We start from the raw sequence: 21353 nt of genomic DNA on the forward strand, positions 1-21353 counted from the left end.
TCCAAAGAGGACCTTCAGAATTCGTTACCCAAGGTGGGCACGGCAATTCAAGGAGCCAAGCTTTTAGCTGCTCTACTCCATGACGCCAACACCGGTTTGGACTTGCCGGCACTTCTTTCTGGAATCCCGACAGAGAGTGTCAGCCACGTGTATGTCAAGGCGGTCTTGATGGCGAAGGCGCGACTAGATGATTTGTCAAGTGAAGCGTCTTCGCATTGTGACGGATCGCGATTGTGCCGAGTGGTGGAAGAGAGTCCAGAAGTCTACTTCACCCGTGTTACAACATAGATCAAATCCACACCACCGTGCCAAAGCGGACGGTGAAGATCAATGCAGATTCTGTCAGTTCGATCGGAAACCAGGTTAGGCATTTCTTTCGAAGCCTTGCGACCATTGGTCAAATCGGCTTTCTCCGGTCACCGAATATTCCGGCGGAGGTGTTCGGCGGTTTGAGCTCTTACCCAGGAACGATATTTCTAAATCTAACATACGCCACGAAAGAACCGGATCCGTAAGCTCTGGTCAAGGAAAACATCCGACTCCTGGCGAAAGTTGCGGGCTTTGACGGCGGCAACCTCCGCGTAGCAGCAGCTACCCACGGCATCCAGGTTTGGGCGGTCGGAGAAAAGAAATAAGAGGGAAACGACGCCGTCATTCCATCATGTCAGGCGTTGTTGTTGCTGCGCCGTCGGCTGACTGCACGCTCGTGCTTTTCGCAGACCCGGTCAACAAATGCTGCGGCGCGGTGCATGCTGGCTGGCGTGGAACTGTGATGTCAGAAGGCATTGCCATGGCAACTGTGAATGCCATGAAGAGCAAATTCTGCACGAATCCGAAAGATGTGTTGGTAGCTATCGGCCCTTCCATCGGTACGTGCTGCTACGAATTCGGTGTAGGTAAGGCCCAACAACTCGAAGAATTTGACTCCAGCTGCACTGTACACAAGCCTGATTATCCTAAGCTCTTTGTGGACGTCGCCTGGAGGAATAAGCTTCAACTGCAGAGAGGAGTCCCAGCATCCAATATCGACATGCCTAATACTCTCTGCACAAAATGTCCCCTGGACAAGTTTTTCTCCTACAGACGGGATGGGACACCCTTTGGAAACCAGATTGGCTTTATTGGGATTAAGCAGTAATTCATACAGATTGCCAGATTGTTTAAAATGAGCTTGTACGAAAACGATATACCAGAATTTTAACCGTTCAAGCGTAACGTTGATTCCTGGAGACGTCGATCACAGCTTTGTTCTGACATCTTTTGAGTTAAATCCACGAAATGGAAATCCAACCATTGCTTATTACCTTTACACAACGCTGCATTCTCAGACATTCCATATTCCGCAAAGCCTATGGAGAAATTAGCCATGGTAGTCTGCCATCAACTAAGACAACATTACCAAGTACCAGTACCAAGTTTGTTTTCTTGCCATCCTATATTTTTATTTATATTTTAGGTTTTTATATATTTTTGAGATGGTAGATACGTTCATTAAATTGTCTGTCCTTTTATAATTGACCTGACGTTTGAGCACTGTCTATAATCGCCATTTTGCTGGATCATGGATGATCATGGTTGATCTTCAGTCTGTATGCTGATTTGTAATTGAGTTTTTTGTCCTGATTTCTCGAGACCCCTGAATAAATATCAATCAAACTCAGATTCCGACCATGCTTTGGAGTGTGTTTTACAGCAGAATTTTAAATCAATAGGCGCAAAAACAAAAAATTTGCCAATCTATTACTTTGTTCAACTGGCACTCAGTATACATAATAACGCATGCGCCGCTCTCTATGTTCGCTGTCATCATAAGTAAGTTTCGTTCAGGAATGGTGTGCAAATCCAAGGTCACATGGACCACAGTGATGAGGCAGGAAATGTCAGAAAAAGCAAAAACGCCCACTGGGGTGGGGGGGCTAATCTTTGTACAGCTCTAACCTCGGCCTGCGTGTGAACGTGTCCGATACACAGTCAGAATATTTCCTTCTGACGGAAAACGACTGGATTTAGGTTCATACTGTTTAACTGTGTCGATCCAGTCACGATCTGTACAGGGTGATGAGACGTTATTAATGTGAGGTTCTGAAGATTTAACATTGAAAAGCATTATGCCGCTATGCTGAAGGTCGATTACTGGCGGCGACGCGCCGCCTATGGCACACAAAGGTCGAATACCATGCCTCTATGGATCGCTGTTTATTTACCTTTTACAACGTTTGACTGTCATGGTCCAAATATAAAAAAATAAATAAATATTACTAGACCTAATTTGTTATCACCGTTGATTTATGAGCCACCCGATCAGATGCAGCTCAAACCGTACTCTGTAAATAACGACCAATCAAATAAATAAATAAATAAAATATATTGCTCATAACGTCAAAGCTGAGGAATGTGGGTATACGCAAATAGTGCTAAAAGTAATAGAATTGAATAGAATTATTTATTTAGTAATAGAATTAAAATTATATACGGATTTGCACATATTTTCTTCAGCCTTACCTACAATGTATATAGGTCCCCGTAAGGCTGTCTGTTGTACAACGCTAAGACGCAAATGTACACCACCTGCCCTCAGTCACTGGTAATACTGGTCTCTTCAATTAGGGGTCACAACTCAGGGCAAAAAGGTATTCCTTTATGGCCTCTCACACAAAACGAGCAGATCTGGGTCTATAATATTTATCGGGGCCACATGGGAGAGCTCTAGGTTAGTCACCTATAACGACAAGGTTGCCTTGAAGGATGTACTTTTATTCTGTTCACCCAGAGACCCCAGTGGGGTTATGCGCTTTAAATTAGCTTTTGTTTCTCGATGAAGAGATGAGGCAACGTGCTTCTTGAAAAGTTATTTTGTTTTTAGCTTTTAAGGTAATGACATGTTTCTGTTTTATAAAGAAAGAACAGTCCCTAGAAGACGCCATGTGGGCATTGTCGTAATTTAAACATTTCATTGTCTACGTACAGTCAGCCCTCATGGCCTTCTCCTGCGCATCGGACGCAAACCAGTTTTTTGTCTACATTGGTCATTGCCCAAACTTTTGTCATGTACAGCAACTAGTCGGATTAGGTATGTACAGGATCGCTGTTTATTTACTTACAACTTTCGCCTCTCTGGTCCAAATATAAAAATTGTGATAGTAAAAAAAAATCATGTTATAAGGGTATTAGTGCTCTCCTAATCCATATACCTCAGTCTGTCTGTTATATGAGAGCCTATATCACTGGCTCGTAGGGGTATCTGTGGCCGAGGGTATTATCACGTCAGCATGGCGCAATGACTGAGGAGCCGCCCGCCAATGCGGTCGATGTGAGTTCAAGTCCAATTCTTGCTGGCTTCCTCCTAGGCCGTACGTGAGTAGGTCTGACAGCAACATGCGGATTTTCGTGGGTTTTCCCAGGGCGTTGCCAGGTTTCCTCCCACCATAATGCTGGCCGCCGTCGTATAAGTGAAATATTCTTGAGTACGGGGTAAAACACCAATCAAACAAATAAATAAATATCACTAGAGGCAAATTGTTATGATCGGTAATTTGTGAGCTATCCTATCAGAGGTAGCTCAAACCGTACACTGTAAATGACAGTCATGTCTAAAGATAGCATTTTTGAAATTATGCGCACATTCTTGAGTTTGGCGTAAACACCAGTCGAGTAAGGAAATAAACTCAATTACTCATAATGTCGAAGGCATGGAATGTGTGTATACGCAAATAGTTTCTAACCGGTTTCTAACTTAAGTAAGAGCCGAAGTGGGGTGTTGGGATTGCGAATCCCGCAACACCAACTTGCCCACAGTCACCGGAATCACCGTATTTTCGATCAAGGGTCCAAACTGAGGCCAAACAGGCACTCATCATTGGCCTCTCACACAAACCGAGGAGATCTGGGTCTATAACATTTATCGGGGCCACATGGGAGAGTTCTAGGTTAGTCACACTGTGCTTTTATTCTTTTCACCCAGGAGATCCCACGGGGGTAATGCCGTTTGAATTCGATGTCAAAGTGTTGTAGTTATAGCCTAATCTCATTATATTGTTTTCAGAAACCCCTCCGACATTTTTCAACTAGACTTTCAATGTGTTCTGTTTGGAAATAAACGTAATAAATAATACAAATGATTTAAGCCCATTTGCTGAAATAATTTTATGGGAAACTGTTTGCTGAATTGTGAAATTCACATATAGGCCTAAGTATAATGGCGAGCTGTGGAAACCGTCGTTGAGATGTCACAGAGTATAAATGTGTACAAACATACTGAGGGATTTACCTCCCCTTCACAAATCACGTGCATCTCTCAGAACTGCGAAGTTTTATTACATGGTGAAGAACGGCGGTCTTTGTGTCGACAGGTAAGTTCTGTAAGAAGGGGTACGTGTATTTTGGGTGGAAATGTTTCTGTCCATTTACGGAGTTGTTTTTACTTGGTCGTGTTACCGACTGTCAAACACTGCGTAGCCTGCGTTGCCCTCATATCGACACAAGGGAGACATACCACTAGGGAGGCGTGTCTTTGTAGAGACTCTAACCTCGGCCTGTGTGTGAACGTCTAACATTGCCGATACACAGTCAGTATATTTCCTTCTGGCGAAAAACGACTGGATTCAGGTTCATATTGTTTACCTGTGTCGATCTTGTCACGATATGTACAGGTTGATGAGACCTTAATAATGAGAGGCTCTGAAGCTTTAACATTGAAAGGTATTAGGCAGTTATGCTGAAGGTCGATCACTGGCAGTGACGTGCCGTCTATGGCACACAATGTGGGAATATTATGCCTATGTGGATCGCTGTTTATTTACTGACAACGTTCGCCTGTCTGGTCCAAATATAAAAATTGTGATAGTAAAAAAATTGTCTTCTAAGGGTATAAGCGTTCTCCTAATCAATGTACGTCAGTCCGTCTGTTATATGATAGCCTATATCACTTGCTCGGGAATCTGTAGCCGAAAATATTAGCACGTCAGCACGGCGCAATGACTCAGTAGCCAGATGCTCAGGTGACGTGTATTTCTAAGATCTAAGTATTTTCTGTTTCACTCTGTGCAGTTTTATCAATTTGTGAAGCACGGTGGGAATTGTGTCGACAGGTAAGTGCTGTAAGACGGATTACGTCTATTTTTATGTCCTGATGTTTCTATCAGATGAGGGAGTTGTCTTTACTTGATCGTGTACCGACTCTTAGTATTTAGTTGGTCTGGTCGCCTTTAAATGGACACAAAGTAGACGTAGGATTTGGGGTGGTACCATACGGACTCTACTCTCAGCCTGTGTGTGAACCTCTGATACCGTCAATACAAAGTCAGAATAATTTCTTCTTAAGAAAAAAACTACTGATTTGGGTTTAGGTTCATACTGTTTAATTATGTCGATCTTGTCACCGACTAGGCAGGGCGATAGTACGTCATTAATGTGTTTTGAAGCTTTGGTCTTGAAAGGCGTTACGTAGGGTTTTTCCTGAAGGCCGTTGGTTGCCGGTGACCTGTTGTCTGGCGTTGGGCCCACATAGGTGTAAATAGCCAGAACAACCGACATGTATGGATAGCTGTTTGTTTACTTACACTGTTCTCCTCTCTGCTCCAAATATTCAAGTGTAATAGTCAAAACTTCATAGTTAGGATATACATGTTCTTATATTCCAAGCGACGCAGAAACAGATACAATTTTTTGTATGATCCGACTCGGGTTTGATATCAGGTCTCCTGACTTCGAGGTGGGCTGAAACCTAAGGAATGTGTTACAGTGTATAAGTGAATCGAATCTTAAAATAATGTACTGAATTGTACATAGGATTTTCAGTGATACAGAACTGAAAGGCTACGTGTATTAGTAACTTCCCACTCAGCAAGCTATTACAACCTCGCCCCACTGATCACCAATAATGGGGTGTGTAACTTGACACAGCTGAGTCAGTCAGGACAGCCGCATACTGCATATAGGTCTACTTATACATTAGCTCGATCTGTCTGCGTGTGCAGACACTGACCAACTTCTACTGTCTAAGTGGGGTTACATATCTCCAATCCAAGGTTTTTAGTTGTCTCTAAACTTTCTCCGTCATAACACTGTATCTAATCGGACATGTATTTCGCGCTTCTACGTTGGAGCGAAGTCAATATTAAGGGTTTAAACATTTTATTTGATCTGTGTTGATCGTAGGACAGCTCTGTTGTGGTCTGAACTTCTGTGGTTCTTGACAATAACATGATAAAACACCCTTACTCGTCATTGTAAGTAATGTGGTATTTATCATGTGTCAAAAATTCAGCAGATCGAGATAATCCAGAGGTTTGGTCCGGTTATCATACAGTACATAGGCTCAAGTTACCTTCATAACCACTGCAGTCCACAATCTTGGCCAAATGACCATACTGAGTCAAGTCCCGACACTGCTGCTGAAGGTGTTTTCGTACTGGCTGTATATAAATCGACTTTTAAATCGCGACAATCTCTTTTTACACACAAATCTGCTGATTATGGATGGGAGCTATATATCTATCGAACATCACTATCAAACATGTCTGCCCAAATTGGCTTGAGCAGACCTTTGCCAATCTCTCGTGCGCAATAAAAGGAAGAATCGCTATATTTCTAACTGAGCGGAATGGATTTATTCTCAGGAAACGAGGTGCGCATACTCTCCTCGTACATGTATAGGTACTCTAATGCTTCTTAAATGAGAATTGGAGAATAGCGAGAAAAAGTATTGTACCGGTACCCAATATGATGTTGGAAGACCTTAATATTTTTGTATAGGAACACACTCACAGTGCTAATCTGAGCGATTTGCCATTTTCATTTCAGGAGAAAAAGACAAGAGAATAATGGCCGAAAGCAAGCAGAATCGTGATGATGTTTCCACATGCTCTATATGTATGGAAACGTTCCGGAAACCAGTAACGCTACCCTGTCAGCACAGCTTTTGTAGGGAATGCATTGGTTTGTATGCTGACAAGTCTAAACCTGTACGGGCAGATGAGACCTCTGGCAGCACGGGGAATGAGGACGTTCATCAACTGATCTCATGCCCTGTGTGTCGGGCACCGACCAGTCTAGGGAGAGAAGGTGTGGCTGGTCTGCCACCCAACTTTCATCTGGCAAAAATTGTGGAGAGGTTCTCGTCTGTTGTAAAGGTTGAGGATGACACCCCATATTGTTCTATGTGTGAGGTGGAAAATCACGCTAAAGCTGTCAAGTTTTGTACCAACTGTGGTGTGCTCTACTGTCAGGAATGTCTTGCAAATTACCATCCAATGCGGGGGCCTCTGAAACGTCACCGACTGATTTCCTCCGTGGAGTACCTCTCCCAGGACACCTCACAGGGTCAAGTCAGCAGAGACCACCAATCTACTCAACAAGCCACATGTTCTAGACATGGTCAGCCATTCTGCTTGTACTGTGTAACGTGCCGGATGGTGATCTGTCTGGGGTGTGTGGTTGACCATCCGAAACACGCTGTGCAAGATATAAAATCTGCAGCTGAGAATGACAAGGTAAGGCGAAAAGAAATTCGTATATCAGTCATCAACCAAAATGGATGTTCTGAGTCAATAATAGCAAGACCAATTCCGTAAACAACGATTAATACGAACCACAAAAAAAAAAATAAGAAACTGTATAAGTACATAATTACTTTGGAATAATGCGAAGTAGGAAACAGATTTCAGTGATGTCGGAAAGAGGCAAGGACTGTTCAAGGCGAATAACTTAAATTAGTATCTAAATTGTATACCATGCTAGTATATAAGTCGCTAATTAAAATTAATAGTTTTTGAACTATATATTGACCCAACGTTTATGATCTATAGTGAAAAAGGCCACATTTTTTCTTGTACCGTAGTGAGTCGTTTGAAAGCCTGGTTTTTGAATGCATTGCAGCCAGATGTTTTAACCAAGACTAGTGAACTGGAGAAAGTTCTACAAGAAACTAAAGAATCACTGTCAGGAGTTATGAGGCTGCACAATAAGATACAGGTGGGTATTTTCCATGACACCTGTTCAGTCTGTGTTGTACTGCATACCCTGGTAACTCATTTTGACTATGTAGAATATCGCTATCATTCACAAATCCAGGTCACATACACCTGTCAATCATCTTCAATAAAGCTCTATTCTGTCACATATTATACGACTTTTTATAAGAATTTAAATAGTGTTATGCACGGGCTGATGCCGGGATTCGTTTGCATGAAGGACAAGTCTATTTACCTACATGTATTTCTGGTTTATCTAATCAGACTGTCCTACCATTAATATGACTTTCTTCTCTGTGACACACGCGCAATATGCCCACCTCAGACAACTCCAGTTGATACATCATCACCGATCATACGCTGTTATGATAATATCTATAGTATATAGACATGTAAGTACACCATTTGATCTGATTTGGCGACAGTGTTTTAGTTTGAACCAGCCTCAGGTATCTGAGGTGCTATCCGAAGCATCTAAGGCTTCACCATCTCACCTTGCTCGGAGAATCAGTTGTGATGGCACGACCCTTTTGGGGGTTGAACCACCTACCTGTCCGTTTTGAGTCGACATATACTTGCACATCACTGGACTAAAGGGGAATCCCCGCCAGCCCGGAGGTACATTGTAGATACAGTTGTGTAGCGTGTATATTTTACCCTGTTATAAATGCATATGTAATATCTTGAACACATAACTCAAAATCTGTGGATGAGGTAATAAACGATTTTTCTGTTTGGCAGGAAAACCAGGATCTTCACACTCAGGAGGTAGAAAAGGCTTATTGCGCAGCCTTGGAAGCTTTACAAGCCTGGCGGCTGCACTCATTAGAGGCTATGAAAACGCGCTATTCACAGTGGAGAGTGGAGTGTAGCGCCATACTCAAACATTTCCAAATACAGGCTCAGGAAATGGAGAGTATGGTACAGGCTTCCAAAGATTTGTTGACGTCAATGGACGTCGAGTTTTTACAGGTAAGTCAAATGTACACAATCTCTAACATTGGTTCAGCTGCCTCAACTCCAGTTAAATACCTCAAGTAACCACACAGAACAAACTGCCAATAATTTGTCAGCTTCAGAGAACATGCAAAGTTTTCTTACCTCTATGGGCTGTAAATATCTTTATTTTGACCGCTCATTTGTAAACAGATGTGATATGTAGGCGTATGTAGTGTAAGTACACAGAGGTGTCTCATTTACCATTGTCACATTATTGAACCTGTGACCGGCCTCATACAATGCCCCTTATGAACAGTGATCAGGTGTTCAAATCCATCTCATGCTGCCAGATCTACTGAAGGTTTAGTTCCAGAGTTTAACTGCTTTACTTTGTTCAGTGGTTCTCTCCGGTTGCTCTCCGTTTTTCTACCCATAAACATAACCGCTCAGCGATTAGACCAATAAACAACTCCAGGATCTTGTCTATGTAATGTTAAAAAAGAGTGTATTGTTTGATGTTTTTCGAAAACGACATGTGAATACAAACAGTAATAAAGGCATTATCTGTGTTTGAAACAATAAATTAGCCAATGTACAAACCAGATATCGACAACTATATCTCTGTTGATGTCCCCAGGCACTGGCCGGTTTCCTCCAACCAAAGGGCTAAGCACGGTCTAAAAAGAGAAATATTTTTGAGCACGACGTAAAACACCAACCAAACAAACCATCATGTTGTGGCTCATTATGTTGTCCCAATTTTCAATCATTTGGATGATAACAGCTGTTTGCTGTTTTGGGTTTTTCGGTCCAAAGTTGATTTACCTGGAACAGAAAGTCCAGGCCCATAGGTGATAAACACAATGGCTACTTTCACAAGCTTGTAACACACAGAATTTGATAGCGTTTACTGTGTTTGTGGTATTTGTTTGTTTCGGATTGTAAACATCGTCCTTTTGTATGCACCAGTAGTCTACTTTAGCCTAACATTTTCATAAACGCGCCGTAAAATAACCATATAACAGTCGTAGAAAGGGACTCCTAACAGGAAGACAAGAATTTAGCCATTTCTTCATTTTCCTGACATCACTGGTTTATATCCCTCTCTTTAGAAGATTTCTACCCTGGTCTTCTTATTTATAGTCCACGGTTAATACGATTGTTTACCTTCTTCCCACAGCTGTTAGGGGAAGGGGAGATAACTCTAGTGCCTTCCACTATAATGAAACTTTCTGCCACAATACTCGTGACATTGACTAAAGATTGCTTCGATGACAGTAGCGTAGGATTCAGAAACCTTACCACATGCTAAGATTTATGCAACCACTATCTTTAAGTTGGTTACTGTTTTACTTTTAATCTGTGGAACAAATCATTTTCAACTAAGATTGGGTGATCTCGAAATCTTTGGGGAAAAATTACACAGCAACAAGCCCCAAAGAATTTATTACACCGGAATTTAGAGCTGATTTTGACTATGTGATTGACTAGGGAGTGGTCTAATTTTTTGAGGGAAAAGCCAAGGGCCCCTGTGTACTATAGGGGAGGTAAACCATTTCAGTTACAACTGTGTTCTTGTTACATATTGTGGTGAAAGTACAATGTATACCCTAATTTTTCTAAAATTTGGGACAGATATTACTAGTGTTTGAAAGAAAGAAGATATGAATAGATTGTTCATTAGATGGTCCAACCATGTGACAAAAAAGAAACTCAATATTCCTGCTATAATTACATGTTAATTGGCTACAATGGGCAGACCAGGTGTCCCAAATTTTAGAAGAAACAGGGTAGGTACAGAATCTTAGTTTCGGTTATCATCTTTACTTGATTTTATATGGGTTTTCAATTCTGTTTGTTGACAGGGTTCCACAGACTTCACCAAAATGTATGTATGAATATGTTATACCTATCAAGGTTTGTTACACATGTGCATGTGACTATTGTCAGCAGATGTGTTTCTGTAACGCTGAGCACCAGCACTGTAGGCCTCCAGAACATGACTCAAGCGTAAAATATATCTAGTGTTCAAACATACGTATGTTCGGACAAATCAGATTTAACCTGCTAGGAATAGTACACTGTATATTATGGCATTCTCATAACTGCGTGGTACATAGGATTATTACACGACTTTGTCTCTTTCTTTTCTCCCCCCTTCTCACAGAATTGATGATCGATTGAATGAGATAAGAGCAGATCTGGAGAAACATGAAGTCAGCAGACAGAAGCTTCTAGATTCTGTACAACAGGACCATGTTGTCCCCAGACACGTGACTGTAAAGGAGTCAGTGCAAGATAGTCAGGACTTAGAAGCAGCAGTCGGTGAACAAATGTCACCCCTACGTGTTAAAAGTAGGTTCTTATATGTTTAAATGGTGTACATTTGGGTGTGCTCAGAGAGCATAAACGACTGTGGGGTTTACACTAGTGTGTGCATCAAAAACACAAACATAAAATGAAGGCACACAGTTGTGTTTAGAAAACATGCAGAAGACTGTGTTAAGAAGGAAACAAAACAATACGAGCTGTAATACAGCTGGGTGTGCCCAGAAAATGAACAGTATTCCAAGAGAAACGAAAATGGGAAGAGTTTACAAAAAGCACAAATACTATGAGGTGTTCGCAAGGGCGTGAACAAAACACAAACTGGTGTCAGGTTTACTGTAGAGTGTGGGCAAAAAACACAAAGTAATGCAAAAAACACAAAGTAATGCAAAACACAAAGTAATGCAAGGTGTATAGTGGAGTGTCTACAACAGATACAAACTAATGTGAGGTATGCATTAGGGTGTGAACAAAAGCTACAAACTAATGTTAGCCATGTCAAAGGGTTGGCAAAACAGAGAAAAACTAATATAAGGTGCACTAAAAACAATGTGGGAATTACCTTAGGATGTGCTCAGAAGACAAAAACAATGTAAAGCAAACATTTGGGTGTGCCCAGAAGACGCAGACTAATGTGAGGTATACAGTAGGGTGTGCTCAGAAGACAGAGACTAATGTGAGGTATACAGTAGGGTGGGCACAGAAGACACAGACTAATGTTAGGTATACAGTAGGGTGTGCACATAGGATATAAACTTATGTGAGGTGTACAGTAGGGTGTGCACAGAAAGATCGAGACTAATGTGAGGTATACAGTAAGTTGTGTACAGAGGACACAAACCAATGTGAGGTATACAGTAGGGTGTGTACAGAGGACGGAAACTGATGTGAGGTATACAGTAGGTTGTGCACAAAATACACAAACTAATGTGAGGTGTACAGTAGAGTGTGTACAGAAGAAACAAACTAATGTGAGGTGTACAGAAATGTGTGAACAGAGGACACGAACTAATGTGAGGTATATAGTAGAGTGTGCCCAAAAAGAAACAAACTAATGTGAGGTATACAGTAGGGTGTGTACAGAGGACACAAGCTAATGTGAGGTGTAAAGTAAGGTGTGTACAGAGTAGACAGACTAATGTGAGGTATACAGTAAGTTGTGTACAGAGGACACAAACCAATGTGAGGTATACAGTAAGGTGTATACAGAGGACACAGACTAATGTGAGGTGTACAGTAGGGTGTGCTCAGAAGACACAGACTAATGTGAGGTATACAGTAGGGTGTGCACAGAAGAAACAAACTAATGTTAGTTATACAGTAGGGTGGGCACAGAAGACACAAACCAATGTGAGGTATACAGTAGGGTGTGTACAGAGGACGGAAACTGATGTGAGGTATACAGTAGGTTGTGCACAAAATACACAAACTAATGTGAAGTGTACAGTAGGGTGTGTACAGAAGAAACAAACTAATGTGAGGTGTACAGAAGTGTGTGTACAGAGGACACGAACTAATGTGAGGTATATAGTAGAGTGTGCCCAAAAAGAAACAAACTAATGTGAGGTATACAGTAGGGTGTGTACAGAGGACACAAGCTAATGTGAGGTGTAAAGTAAGGTGTGTACAGAGGAGACAGACTAATGTGAGGTATACAGTAAGTTGTGTACAGAGGACACAAACCAATGTGAGGTATACAGTAGGGTGTGTACAGAGGACGGAAACTGATGTGAGGTATACAGTAGGTTGTGCACAAAATACACAAACTAATGTGAGGTGTACAGTAGGGTGTGTACAGAAGAAACAAACTAATGTGAGGTGTACAGAAGTGTGTGTACAGAGGACACGAACTAATGTGAGGTATATAGTAGAGTGTGCCCAAAAAGAAACAAACTAATGTGAGGTATACAGTAGGGTGTGTACAGAGGACACAAGCTAATGTGAGGTGTAAAATAAGGTGTATACAGAGGAGACAGACTAATGTGTGGTATACAGTAGGGTGTGCCCAGAAGACACAGACTAATGTGAGGTATACAGTAGGGTGTGCTCAGAAGACCAAGACTAATGTTAGGTATACAGTAGGATGTGCTCAGAAGACACAGACTAATGTGAGGTATACAGTAGGGTGTGTTCAGAAGACACAGACTAATGTGAGGTATACAGTAGGGTGTGCTCAGAAGACAGAGACTAATGTGAGGTATACAGTAAGTTGTGTACAGAGGACACAAACCAATGTGAAGTATACAGTAGGGTGTGTACAGAGGACGGAAACTGATGTGAGGTATACAGTAGGGTGTGCACAGAAGACACGAATTAATGTGAGGTATACAGTAGGGTGTGCTCAGAAGACAGAGACTAATGTGAGGTATACAGTAGGGTGTGCTCAGAAGACAGAGACTAATGTGAGGTATACAGTAGGGTGTGTACAGAGGACACAATCTAATGTGAGGTATACAGTAGGGTGTGTACAGAAGACACTGTAGACAGTAGGGAGCGCAGAAAAGACAGAAACTAATGTGAGGTGTACCGTAGGGTGTGTATAGAGGACACAAACTAATGAGAGGTGTACATTAGGGTGTGTACAGAAGACACAGACTAATGTGACGTATACAGTAGGGTGTTTGAGGTATACAGGAAGGTGTGTAGAGAGGACACAAACTAAGGTGAGGTGTACAGGAAGGTGTGTACACAGGACAGAAACTAATATCAGACATAAAATTGTGTATGATTATTGTAAAGTGTACAGTGGGCTGAGAAGTCAAGAGGAATTCAGTAGGCAATCCTAAGAAATTTAAAGTCAATGTAAGCTATATACAGCATGGTTTGCTAATAAATAAATAAAAATGTAGTGTATACAACAGTATGTTTTTCCCAAAAAACAAAGGAAAGTACACTGCAGGGTTATATATCAGCAGATGTACATGAAGTTAGAACAGGGCAGGTGGGAGCGTACCCCTCAGTTTATTCTATGTGTACAAATCATCAGGTGTATTGCCTAGTGTCTGGGTGGTATTTATACCATGTATAAAAATCAGCAGGAGTCCTGTTAGATGTCTGTGTGATGTTTACCTCATAGGTAGAAATCAACAAGTTTACTGCCAGAGCAGGACAGATGGCAGTGTACCCCTCAATGCCAGGTGTGATATTTACCCATTTGTACATATCAGCAGGTGTCTGCTGTTAGAATAGGACAGATGAAAGTGTTCCCATCAGTGTCTGGGTGATATTTACCTAATGAGTAGAAATCAGCAGGTGTACTGTCAGGACAGAACAGATAACATATTGTACCCCTGAGTGTCTGAGTGATATTTACCCCATGTGTACAAATCGGTAGGTGTACTGTTAGGACAGACCAGATAACATATTGTACCACTGAGTGTCTGGGTGATATTTACCTCATGTGTACAAATCAGTAGGTGTACTGTTGGCACAGAACAGGTAACATATTGTACCCCTGAGGGTCTGAGAGATATGTACCCCGTGTGAACAAATCAGTAGGTGTACTGTCAGGACAGACCAGATAACATATTGTACCCCTGAGTGTCTGGGTGATATTTACCCCATGTGTACAAATCAGTAGGTGTACTGTTTGGACAGAACAGATAAGATATTGTACCCCTGAGTGTCTGGGTGATATTTACCTCGTGTACAAATCAGTAGGTGTACTGTTAGGACAGAACAGATAACATATTGTACCCCTGAGTGTCTGGGTGATATTTACCTCATGTGTACCAATCAGTAGGTGTACTGTCAGGACAGACCAGATAACATATTGTACCCCTGAGTGTCTGAGTGATATTTACCCCATGTGTACAAATCAGTAGGTGTACTGTTTGGACAGAACAGATAACATATTGTACCCCTGAGTGTCTGAGTGATGTTTACCCCATGTGTACAAATCAGGAGGTGTACTGTTTGGACAGAACAGATAACATATTGTACTCCTGAGTGTCTGGGTGATATATACCTCATGTGTACAAATCAGCAGGTATACTGTTAGGACAGAACAGATAACACACTGTAGCCTATCTCTCAGCGTCTAGACCTGTGATATTTAACCCATAAGTGATAACATGATATATGTCAACTCTCTTAATTATTAATGAAACAGTTATCCAAGTAAAAACTCACAATGATTTGCTAGATTCAAATGTAGTCAAACACATATTTCAAAGGGTAAAAAACCCTCATATCTGTTTTTGTTTCATTGTTATTTAAAGGTAGAGATTCGATGTATGCAGGCCTATATATTAATAATCGTTGATCTTCATGTATTTCCTCACTTGATATAAGTTTGTTTTTAATATTTAAATATTTAACTCTCATTTGAAAAAATCTGCTGAAGAAAATTGAATCTAATAGTTCTTTACTACTAATAATTCTGATGGATTAAGTAGTCTTTGGAGTACTGCGGCAAAGAAAGTCACTTGGTGAGTTATGTGTGGCGAGTTACCTCCCTTACTAGACATACGGCTTCGGTACCGGTAGCTTGTTACTCCACAAATGGCAACAGGCCTACTACAGCTTCATAGTGAATTGTGTGTTCAGATGTGCCATAACTGACAACTAAAACCAAATGCCGGATAGAGGAAGGTATTGTTCTTGTTGTAGGTGATAATATTCAAACAATTTAGAGCTAAAAATCTGTATTTTAACCCAGCACTTAGTCAATATCGTACCCGTCATTTGGTGATAGATCCAGATCATGTCGGAGATCACCTCTTTTTCAAACCAGCTGAAATTGACTGAAACCTGTGTATAAATTACATTCGTGTCAGCAGTATATGTCAGTTTATTCCTAGAGATTGTGTTGAGAAGATAAAACCACGGTATGTGTACAGGTATTTACACCTCAGTCTCACAGCGTGTGTTTATGGTTTGCTGTTGTTTATGATGCTTCTGTTATGTTTTTGCAGAGCCGACGCTGAGATTCACAGAGACAGACGACAGTGACCTGCGAATCATTGAGAGCGGCTCTGTGGTAAAGGCTGAGGTCTTGTCCGTGGGGAGGTGGTGGTGGAGGAGAGCTGTGTCAGACGGGCGTTACCAGACGGGCAGGTACTACTGGGAGGTGCAGATCACCTGTTCACATGGCTGTTACTGTGACTGTTGTGTAGGAGTGACACAGGTGAGGCGTGATGTGAGTGAGGAGACAGACCGTGGCCGTAACTGCTGGTACATTGGGATGCAGTACAGTGGTGATAAGGTCAGGTGTGATAGTCTCTGTGGTGGTGAGGTCAAACCTGGCTATCGACAGGACAGACGTTACACACGACCTCATCACCTGGGTGTGTACCTGGACTGTGATAACCACACACTGACAGTCCTGGACTGTGACAACAACCAGGTAATGTGCACTGTCAGTGATGTTATCGTCACAGAGCCTCTCGTGCCATGGGTTGAGTTTGAAGTCTGGTCTGAATCTGGATCTGTGTCTCTGTCTGCTCGTCTGGTAACGGGTGACTCTGCAACTCTGCCTCCAGTTCTCTATGATATGATAAACACTTCCTGACCCTCGGGTCATTATTCATTACATCTTTTCCATCATATTATAATTTGTTGAAATAGACTTTAATTAGCATTTAAACAAACTGACAAATTTGTGTATTGATGTTTTAGTTAATGTCAGCAGTGGGGCTAATTCAGTATGTATAGCTTCTTCTGCAAAGTGGTCAGTGATCTGTTACAAGCTTACAACTTGCTGTAGTTATACACAGTCTGTCTGACTTGTCCTGAACATCAATGTCAGTTTTCTTCCAGATAAAATACATGTAGATAATGACTGGGTAGTTTTATTTTTAGTAATGGAGACTTGTAAATCAGCATAATCAGGAGTGTCACTGAGCAAAACAGTTCACAGTTTATACATGACAATACATAATATAGTTAACATAGTACATGTAGTAATTCTTGTTGTGTTACGTAACTTTAGTTCCTAAAAAAGTACTAAATGAGAGATATATCACTTACCCTTTTAGGTTAGACAGGATAATTGACTTTCCTTAATAACTATGTAGTAAATCTTCAACGTGGAAAATATATATACCCTTACTTTCGCGTGGTACCTTGCCATACCTCCACATGCAGCTTGCACTTTTGTCTACAACATTCTCGGCTACCATTTTTTTTTAGCTGAAGTGGCTGAGAGTGAAGTCATAACATTTTCTTACCTTGGTATCCGCTACAGAGGTGAGTAATAACACTAGGGGAAAGATTTTCAGTTCTATCTAGAACGAATAAAATTCTGATATATTTTATTTCAGACATGATTTTTTTCCGCTTTTTAGCGGAATTCCGCTTTTTCTTTGTTCAGTTTCGATTAATTTACCTGTTTTCCGCAGATTTTTCTAGCTTCCGGGGCCTAGGCGGCCCCTGGACCCCGGCCTTTTTGGGCTATGATAGTAAATTTCAGCTATTTTCTTGGTTCACCACAATCATGTCTGTTATTTAGACATGTTAGATGTAAAATAGCACAGCAGAAATTTATAGTGTACAACTTACATGCCTCGGTGTCAGTTTTATCCAATCAGTCCTCCGACTTCAGTTCGGAGGCAAATCTTGGACCCAATTTCCCGAATTGCGCATGTGTAACCTATAATTAGGACGAAGTCTTTACAGATTTTGTAAGTAATTTGTTTATATAAATTTGGCACTGAAACCAAAATTTTACATGGCTAATAGCAAAAGTCAGATTTCAGAGCTGTGTATAGTAGCCCACCTGGTTTGATACTCTACACGTAAGTGTCTGGGATAGAATGTTTTGTGAAGAACGGGGTTTAAATTTCTTTATGTCAAAAAGAAAATCTGCAGAAATGAACATTTACCCTGTATTTCCTTAAAATGCAACACTTGTTCTTAGATGCTAAAACCCTTTCCCCACTTGTGCATTTGGAAATGAATTTAAAAAACTGAACAAATTTTTATTATTATTGCTTAACAGACAGCATATTTAATCAAATTTCATCAAAGATAAGAAGCAGATCAACTTTCAGACGTATTTTGAAACACAGCATTAGCATATGTAATGTTGTAAAGTCACTTTGCATATAACAAAATTGCAATACATAATTGTGCATTGCTGTACTAAGTGTCATACATGTATATAGGTGTTTCAGAATATGTGATAAAAATGACTTGCTAGGTCTATCTGTACACATCCTAAAACAGTTCTGGTCAAATAAATGCAATCTTACACTCGCCTGTGTAAATGAAATTTGGAAATACAAGCCTTATAAGTGTGAGGGGGAAATTTTGCATAAAAAGCAAGGGAGTGGGAAGAGTAGGCGGAGTTGGGGTTTTAATGGTTGGGGATAACCCATGGTAAATACACAAAAAGTAGTCCAGTTAAGGCACTCACAACTTGACCTTATCACAATTAACGGTGATCAGGCAAAAATTGTTTTGTTTTTTTTTGTTTTTTGTCCTTACTGTGTATGTAGTAAATTTGTTAAATTTAACCTCAAAAATACATCCCCTACTAAATTTTCGTGTGGTACCATGCCATACCTGTAAGCCTACATGCAGTTTGGACTTTTCTCTACAACATATCGAAAATCAACGTATCATTATCGCCATTTGTTTGAGCTGTGGTTACTGGAAGTGAAGACATAACATCTTCTTACCTTCGTAACCTTCATGGGGTGTGCAGAAGGTTTTTAGTTCTATCCAAAACAACTAAAATTCTGATGTAATTTAACTAGATGCAAAATAGCAGTGCAGAAATTTATAGTGTGTCTTAGTGGCAGTTTTATCCAGTTTTATCAGTGCTTGTTCACACTTCAGTTTCGGAAGCAAAGGTTGGACCCAATTGCCCGAATGGCGCATTTATAACCTATAAGGTGTGCTGGAGGTATACATGAGGTACATCTAAGGTGTACCCTTGAGGTGTAGCATATCTGATGGTGTTTCTGAGGTATACATGTACTTGGGGATGTATGTCAGGTGTATTGAGGGTGTATCTGAGGTACTGCCAATTATGCAAATGAGTACCTCAAGTAAACCTATAGATATGGCACACCTCAGGTATACCCTGCAAAGATTACATAAAAATATGATGTCTGAGGTATAGCTGGAAATATAGCTCAGGTATATGCTATTGGCAAGGTGGATGTACATGAGTTACTAGACATATTTCCTTCATGAATACAGACCAAAATGTGTTCTAAAAGTATAACAGAAATGTGTTTAAAAACGAAACACCTGTTTTAGTTTGTAAGCTATGTGAAGAAGGGTGCTAAGCAAGTATATCATAAAAATAGACTTCTTTATTTAAACAAGATTTCCATGTAAGTGCTGGGATGTTAGATAATATGCATTATTGGACATTGTATTCACTTCTCAGGTGGATCCCTATCCTGTAAGTATTACACCGTGTCTGGTGATTGTATATGATGACATTGTGATAATTTGGCCCAGTGCAAATGATTTGTTTTAGGTGTGTTATACGTTTTTCTAAATACATGTACATTGATTACATGCATGCCGTGTGTCAGTTGTGTAAGGACTTCGTTTAGAATGTAGTTTGTGTTTGGCTCGGATGTGCTTAGTCCGGTGAACTGATATGTGTATAGTTGTTACACCGTTTTTCTTTGGTTTTCCTTTTTTTCAAATTATGATGTAAACAATCCTGAAAATAATTTTTCTTTCATCAATTTTTGGTGTACTTATATTGAGCGTTAATTAATGTATGTATTGTTGTTAAGACGTTTTTTCTTTGTGTTTTGTTTTTCAGATTTTGTAAACAATCTTATCCACAATTTTTCTTTTAAAAGCCGGATCAGTTTTGTTTATATGTACTGAGCGTTGAGTTTTCTTTATTGCATACATGTATTAATAACTTTAACATGAGCTGTCCCGTTCTTTTGTTTAATTAACTTCATCCAGATCTGTAGACCTACTCGTGCTTAGAGTAAATTGACATGTATAATATACACCCTGATATTATCTGCTTGTAAGACACTCACAGCCAGCTTGTAATGGCACGTATCACTATGTGTGCTCTACAGAATGGGTAGATAGTTCCATTTTAAGTTTAACATCAAAGACCACCATTCATCTCCAACTTGATCTGTAGCTCATCCAAACACTTGATATGTTGCCATGTGTAACTTTGTCAGGGTGTTTTTGGTTCAAAGTCCCCGTTCATGTATATGTTAAAACAAACAACATTGTGTCCATCTAAAATCAGCTGGAAAATCATCTTTGGTTTCTGAACTTTGCAAGTGCTAACGTCTGGCTTTGAGTCTAGACCAGTGACCTCATATATATTTCAATTAACAAACCCCTCATTTTTTTACCTAATTCTCCTTAAGCCATGATGCTTGGGGGTTTGTAAATTGCTACTATTTATGCATTTACAAGAACAGCTAGAACAAAACCCTAATTGAGGTAAATTGATAAGAGACTGTATTTCGCCGGTTACGTGTGACCATTTGCCAGCTCTGGTTTACTCTCTATGCTGTACGCCTTTAATTATATTGTGTCTGATTTACTTTAACAAGCGGCGTCATCACTAGTACTGTATCTATGGCAACCTGCGGTCAAGATTATGAAGTCATCTATTAGCGCATTGCGCCATTGCATCTGCTTGCTGTTATTTTGATGTCAGTTGTATTTTTACTCATCCACATGTAAGATTCAGTGATATTTTGCCATTTTCTGTCCTTTGTGTTCCAACTTCTGATGGAAATATGCTAAATAAAAATGAATGATTGTTTATTTTTGTAATTCTCGTTTGAGTGGTTGAGTTAGTATCAGTGAAATATAGTAATACACACTCAAAATCATGAACCGTATGTAGTATTGTTACAGAATTTTGTATGTATACAAACTTCATATTTTCATATTCAACATATTCATGTAATCTCATGGGTATGTTATCAGAAGTGCTGGGTTTCCTCTCTTTCCAATACCGAGCCCTCACAGTACCTGATGTGTATCTTCTCGGGAAAGCTGGTTTTCATCTCTCTAATGCCGGATCCACACATTACCTGATAGGTGTCTTCTCAGGTTTGGTCGATTTCGTCTTTGTCTGATACCTTGTCCGTATATTACCTGATGTTTAACTTCTCAGGAGGGCTGGTTTTCCTCTCTTTCTAATACCGAGTCCACACATTA

The 21353-nt window shown here is 40.4% G+C and overlaps 2 protein-coding genes across 3 annotated transcripts; both read left to right on the forward strand.

Moving 5' to 3' along the window:
- Positions 1 to 661: 661 nt before the first annotated feature.
- Positions 662 to 1138, forward strand: LOC135464894 (purine nucleoside phosphorylase LACC1-like). The gene has a single exon (XM_064742462.1). The coding sequence runs from the start codon at positions 662 to 664 to the stop codon at positions 1136 to 1138; it is 477 nt and encodes a 158-aa protein (XP_064598532.1).
- A 3165-nt stretch (positions 1139 to 4303) lies between these two features.
- Positions 4304 to 20987, forward strand: LOC135464980 (E3 ubiquitin-protein ligase TRIM34B-like). Of its 2 annotated transcripts, none has more exons than XM_064742571.1 (7): positions 4304 to 4349; positions 6802 to 7490; positions 7876 to 7971; positions 8712 to 8942; positions 10775 to 10797; positions 11077 to 11264; positions 16154 to 20987. In XM_064742571.1, the coding sequence occupies exons 2-7, from the start codon at positions 6822 to 6824 to the stop codon at positions 16747 to 16749; spliced, it is 1803 nt and encodes a 600-aa protein (XP_064598641.1). In that variant the 5' UTR covers positions 4304 to 4349; positions 6802 to 6821; the 3' UTR covers positions 16750 to 20987. The 2 variants fall into 2 exon arrangements, with proteins under 2 accessions (XP_064598641.1, XP_064598642.1); XM_064742572.1 differs by lacking the exon at positions 4304 to 4349 and adding an exon at positions 5043 to 5087.
- The last annotated feature ends 366 nt before the right edge of the window (positions 20988 to 21353 follow it).

This window comes from Liolophura sinensis, chromosome 4 (genome assembly GCF_032854445.1).
Source record: "Liolophura sinensis isolate JHLJ2023 chromosome 4, CUHK_Ljap_v2, whole genome shotgun sequence".
Lineage (NCBI taxonomy): Eukaryota > Metazoa > Mollusca > Polyplacophora > Chitonida > Chitonidae > Liolophura > Liolophura sinensis.

Excerpts from the sequence above, each read along its gene's own strand:
- LOC135464894 (XM_064742462.1), top strand. The coding sequence starts at position 662 with ATGTCAGGCGTTGTTGTTGCTGCGCCGTCGGCTGACTGCACGCTCGTG.
- LOC135464980 (XM_064742571.1), top strand. The coding sequence starts at position 6,822 with ATGGCCGAAAGCAAGCAGAATCGTGATGATGTTTCCACATGCTCTATA. Across the intron at positions 7,491-7,875 it reads CTGCAGCTGAGAATGACAAG|CCAGATGTTTTAACCAAGAC; the intron begins GTAAGGCGAAAA and ends AATGCATTGCAG. Across the intron at positions 11,265-16,153 it reads GTCACCCCTACGTGTTAAAA|AGCCGACGCTGAGATTCACA; the intron begins GTAGGTTCTTAT and ends ATGTTTTTGCAG.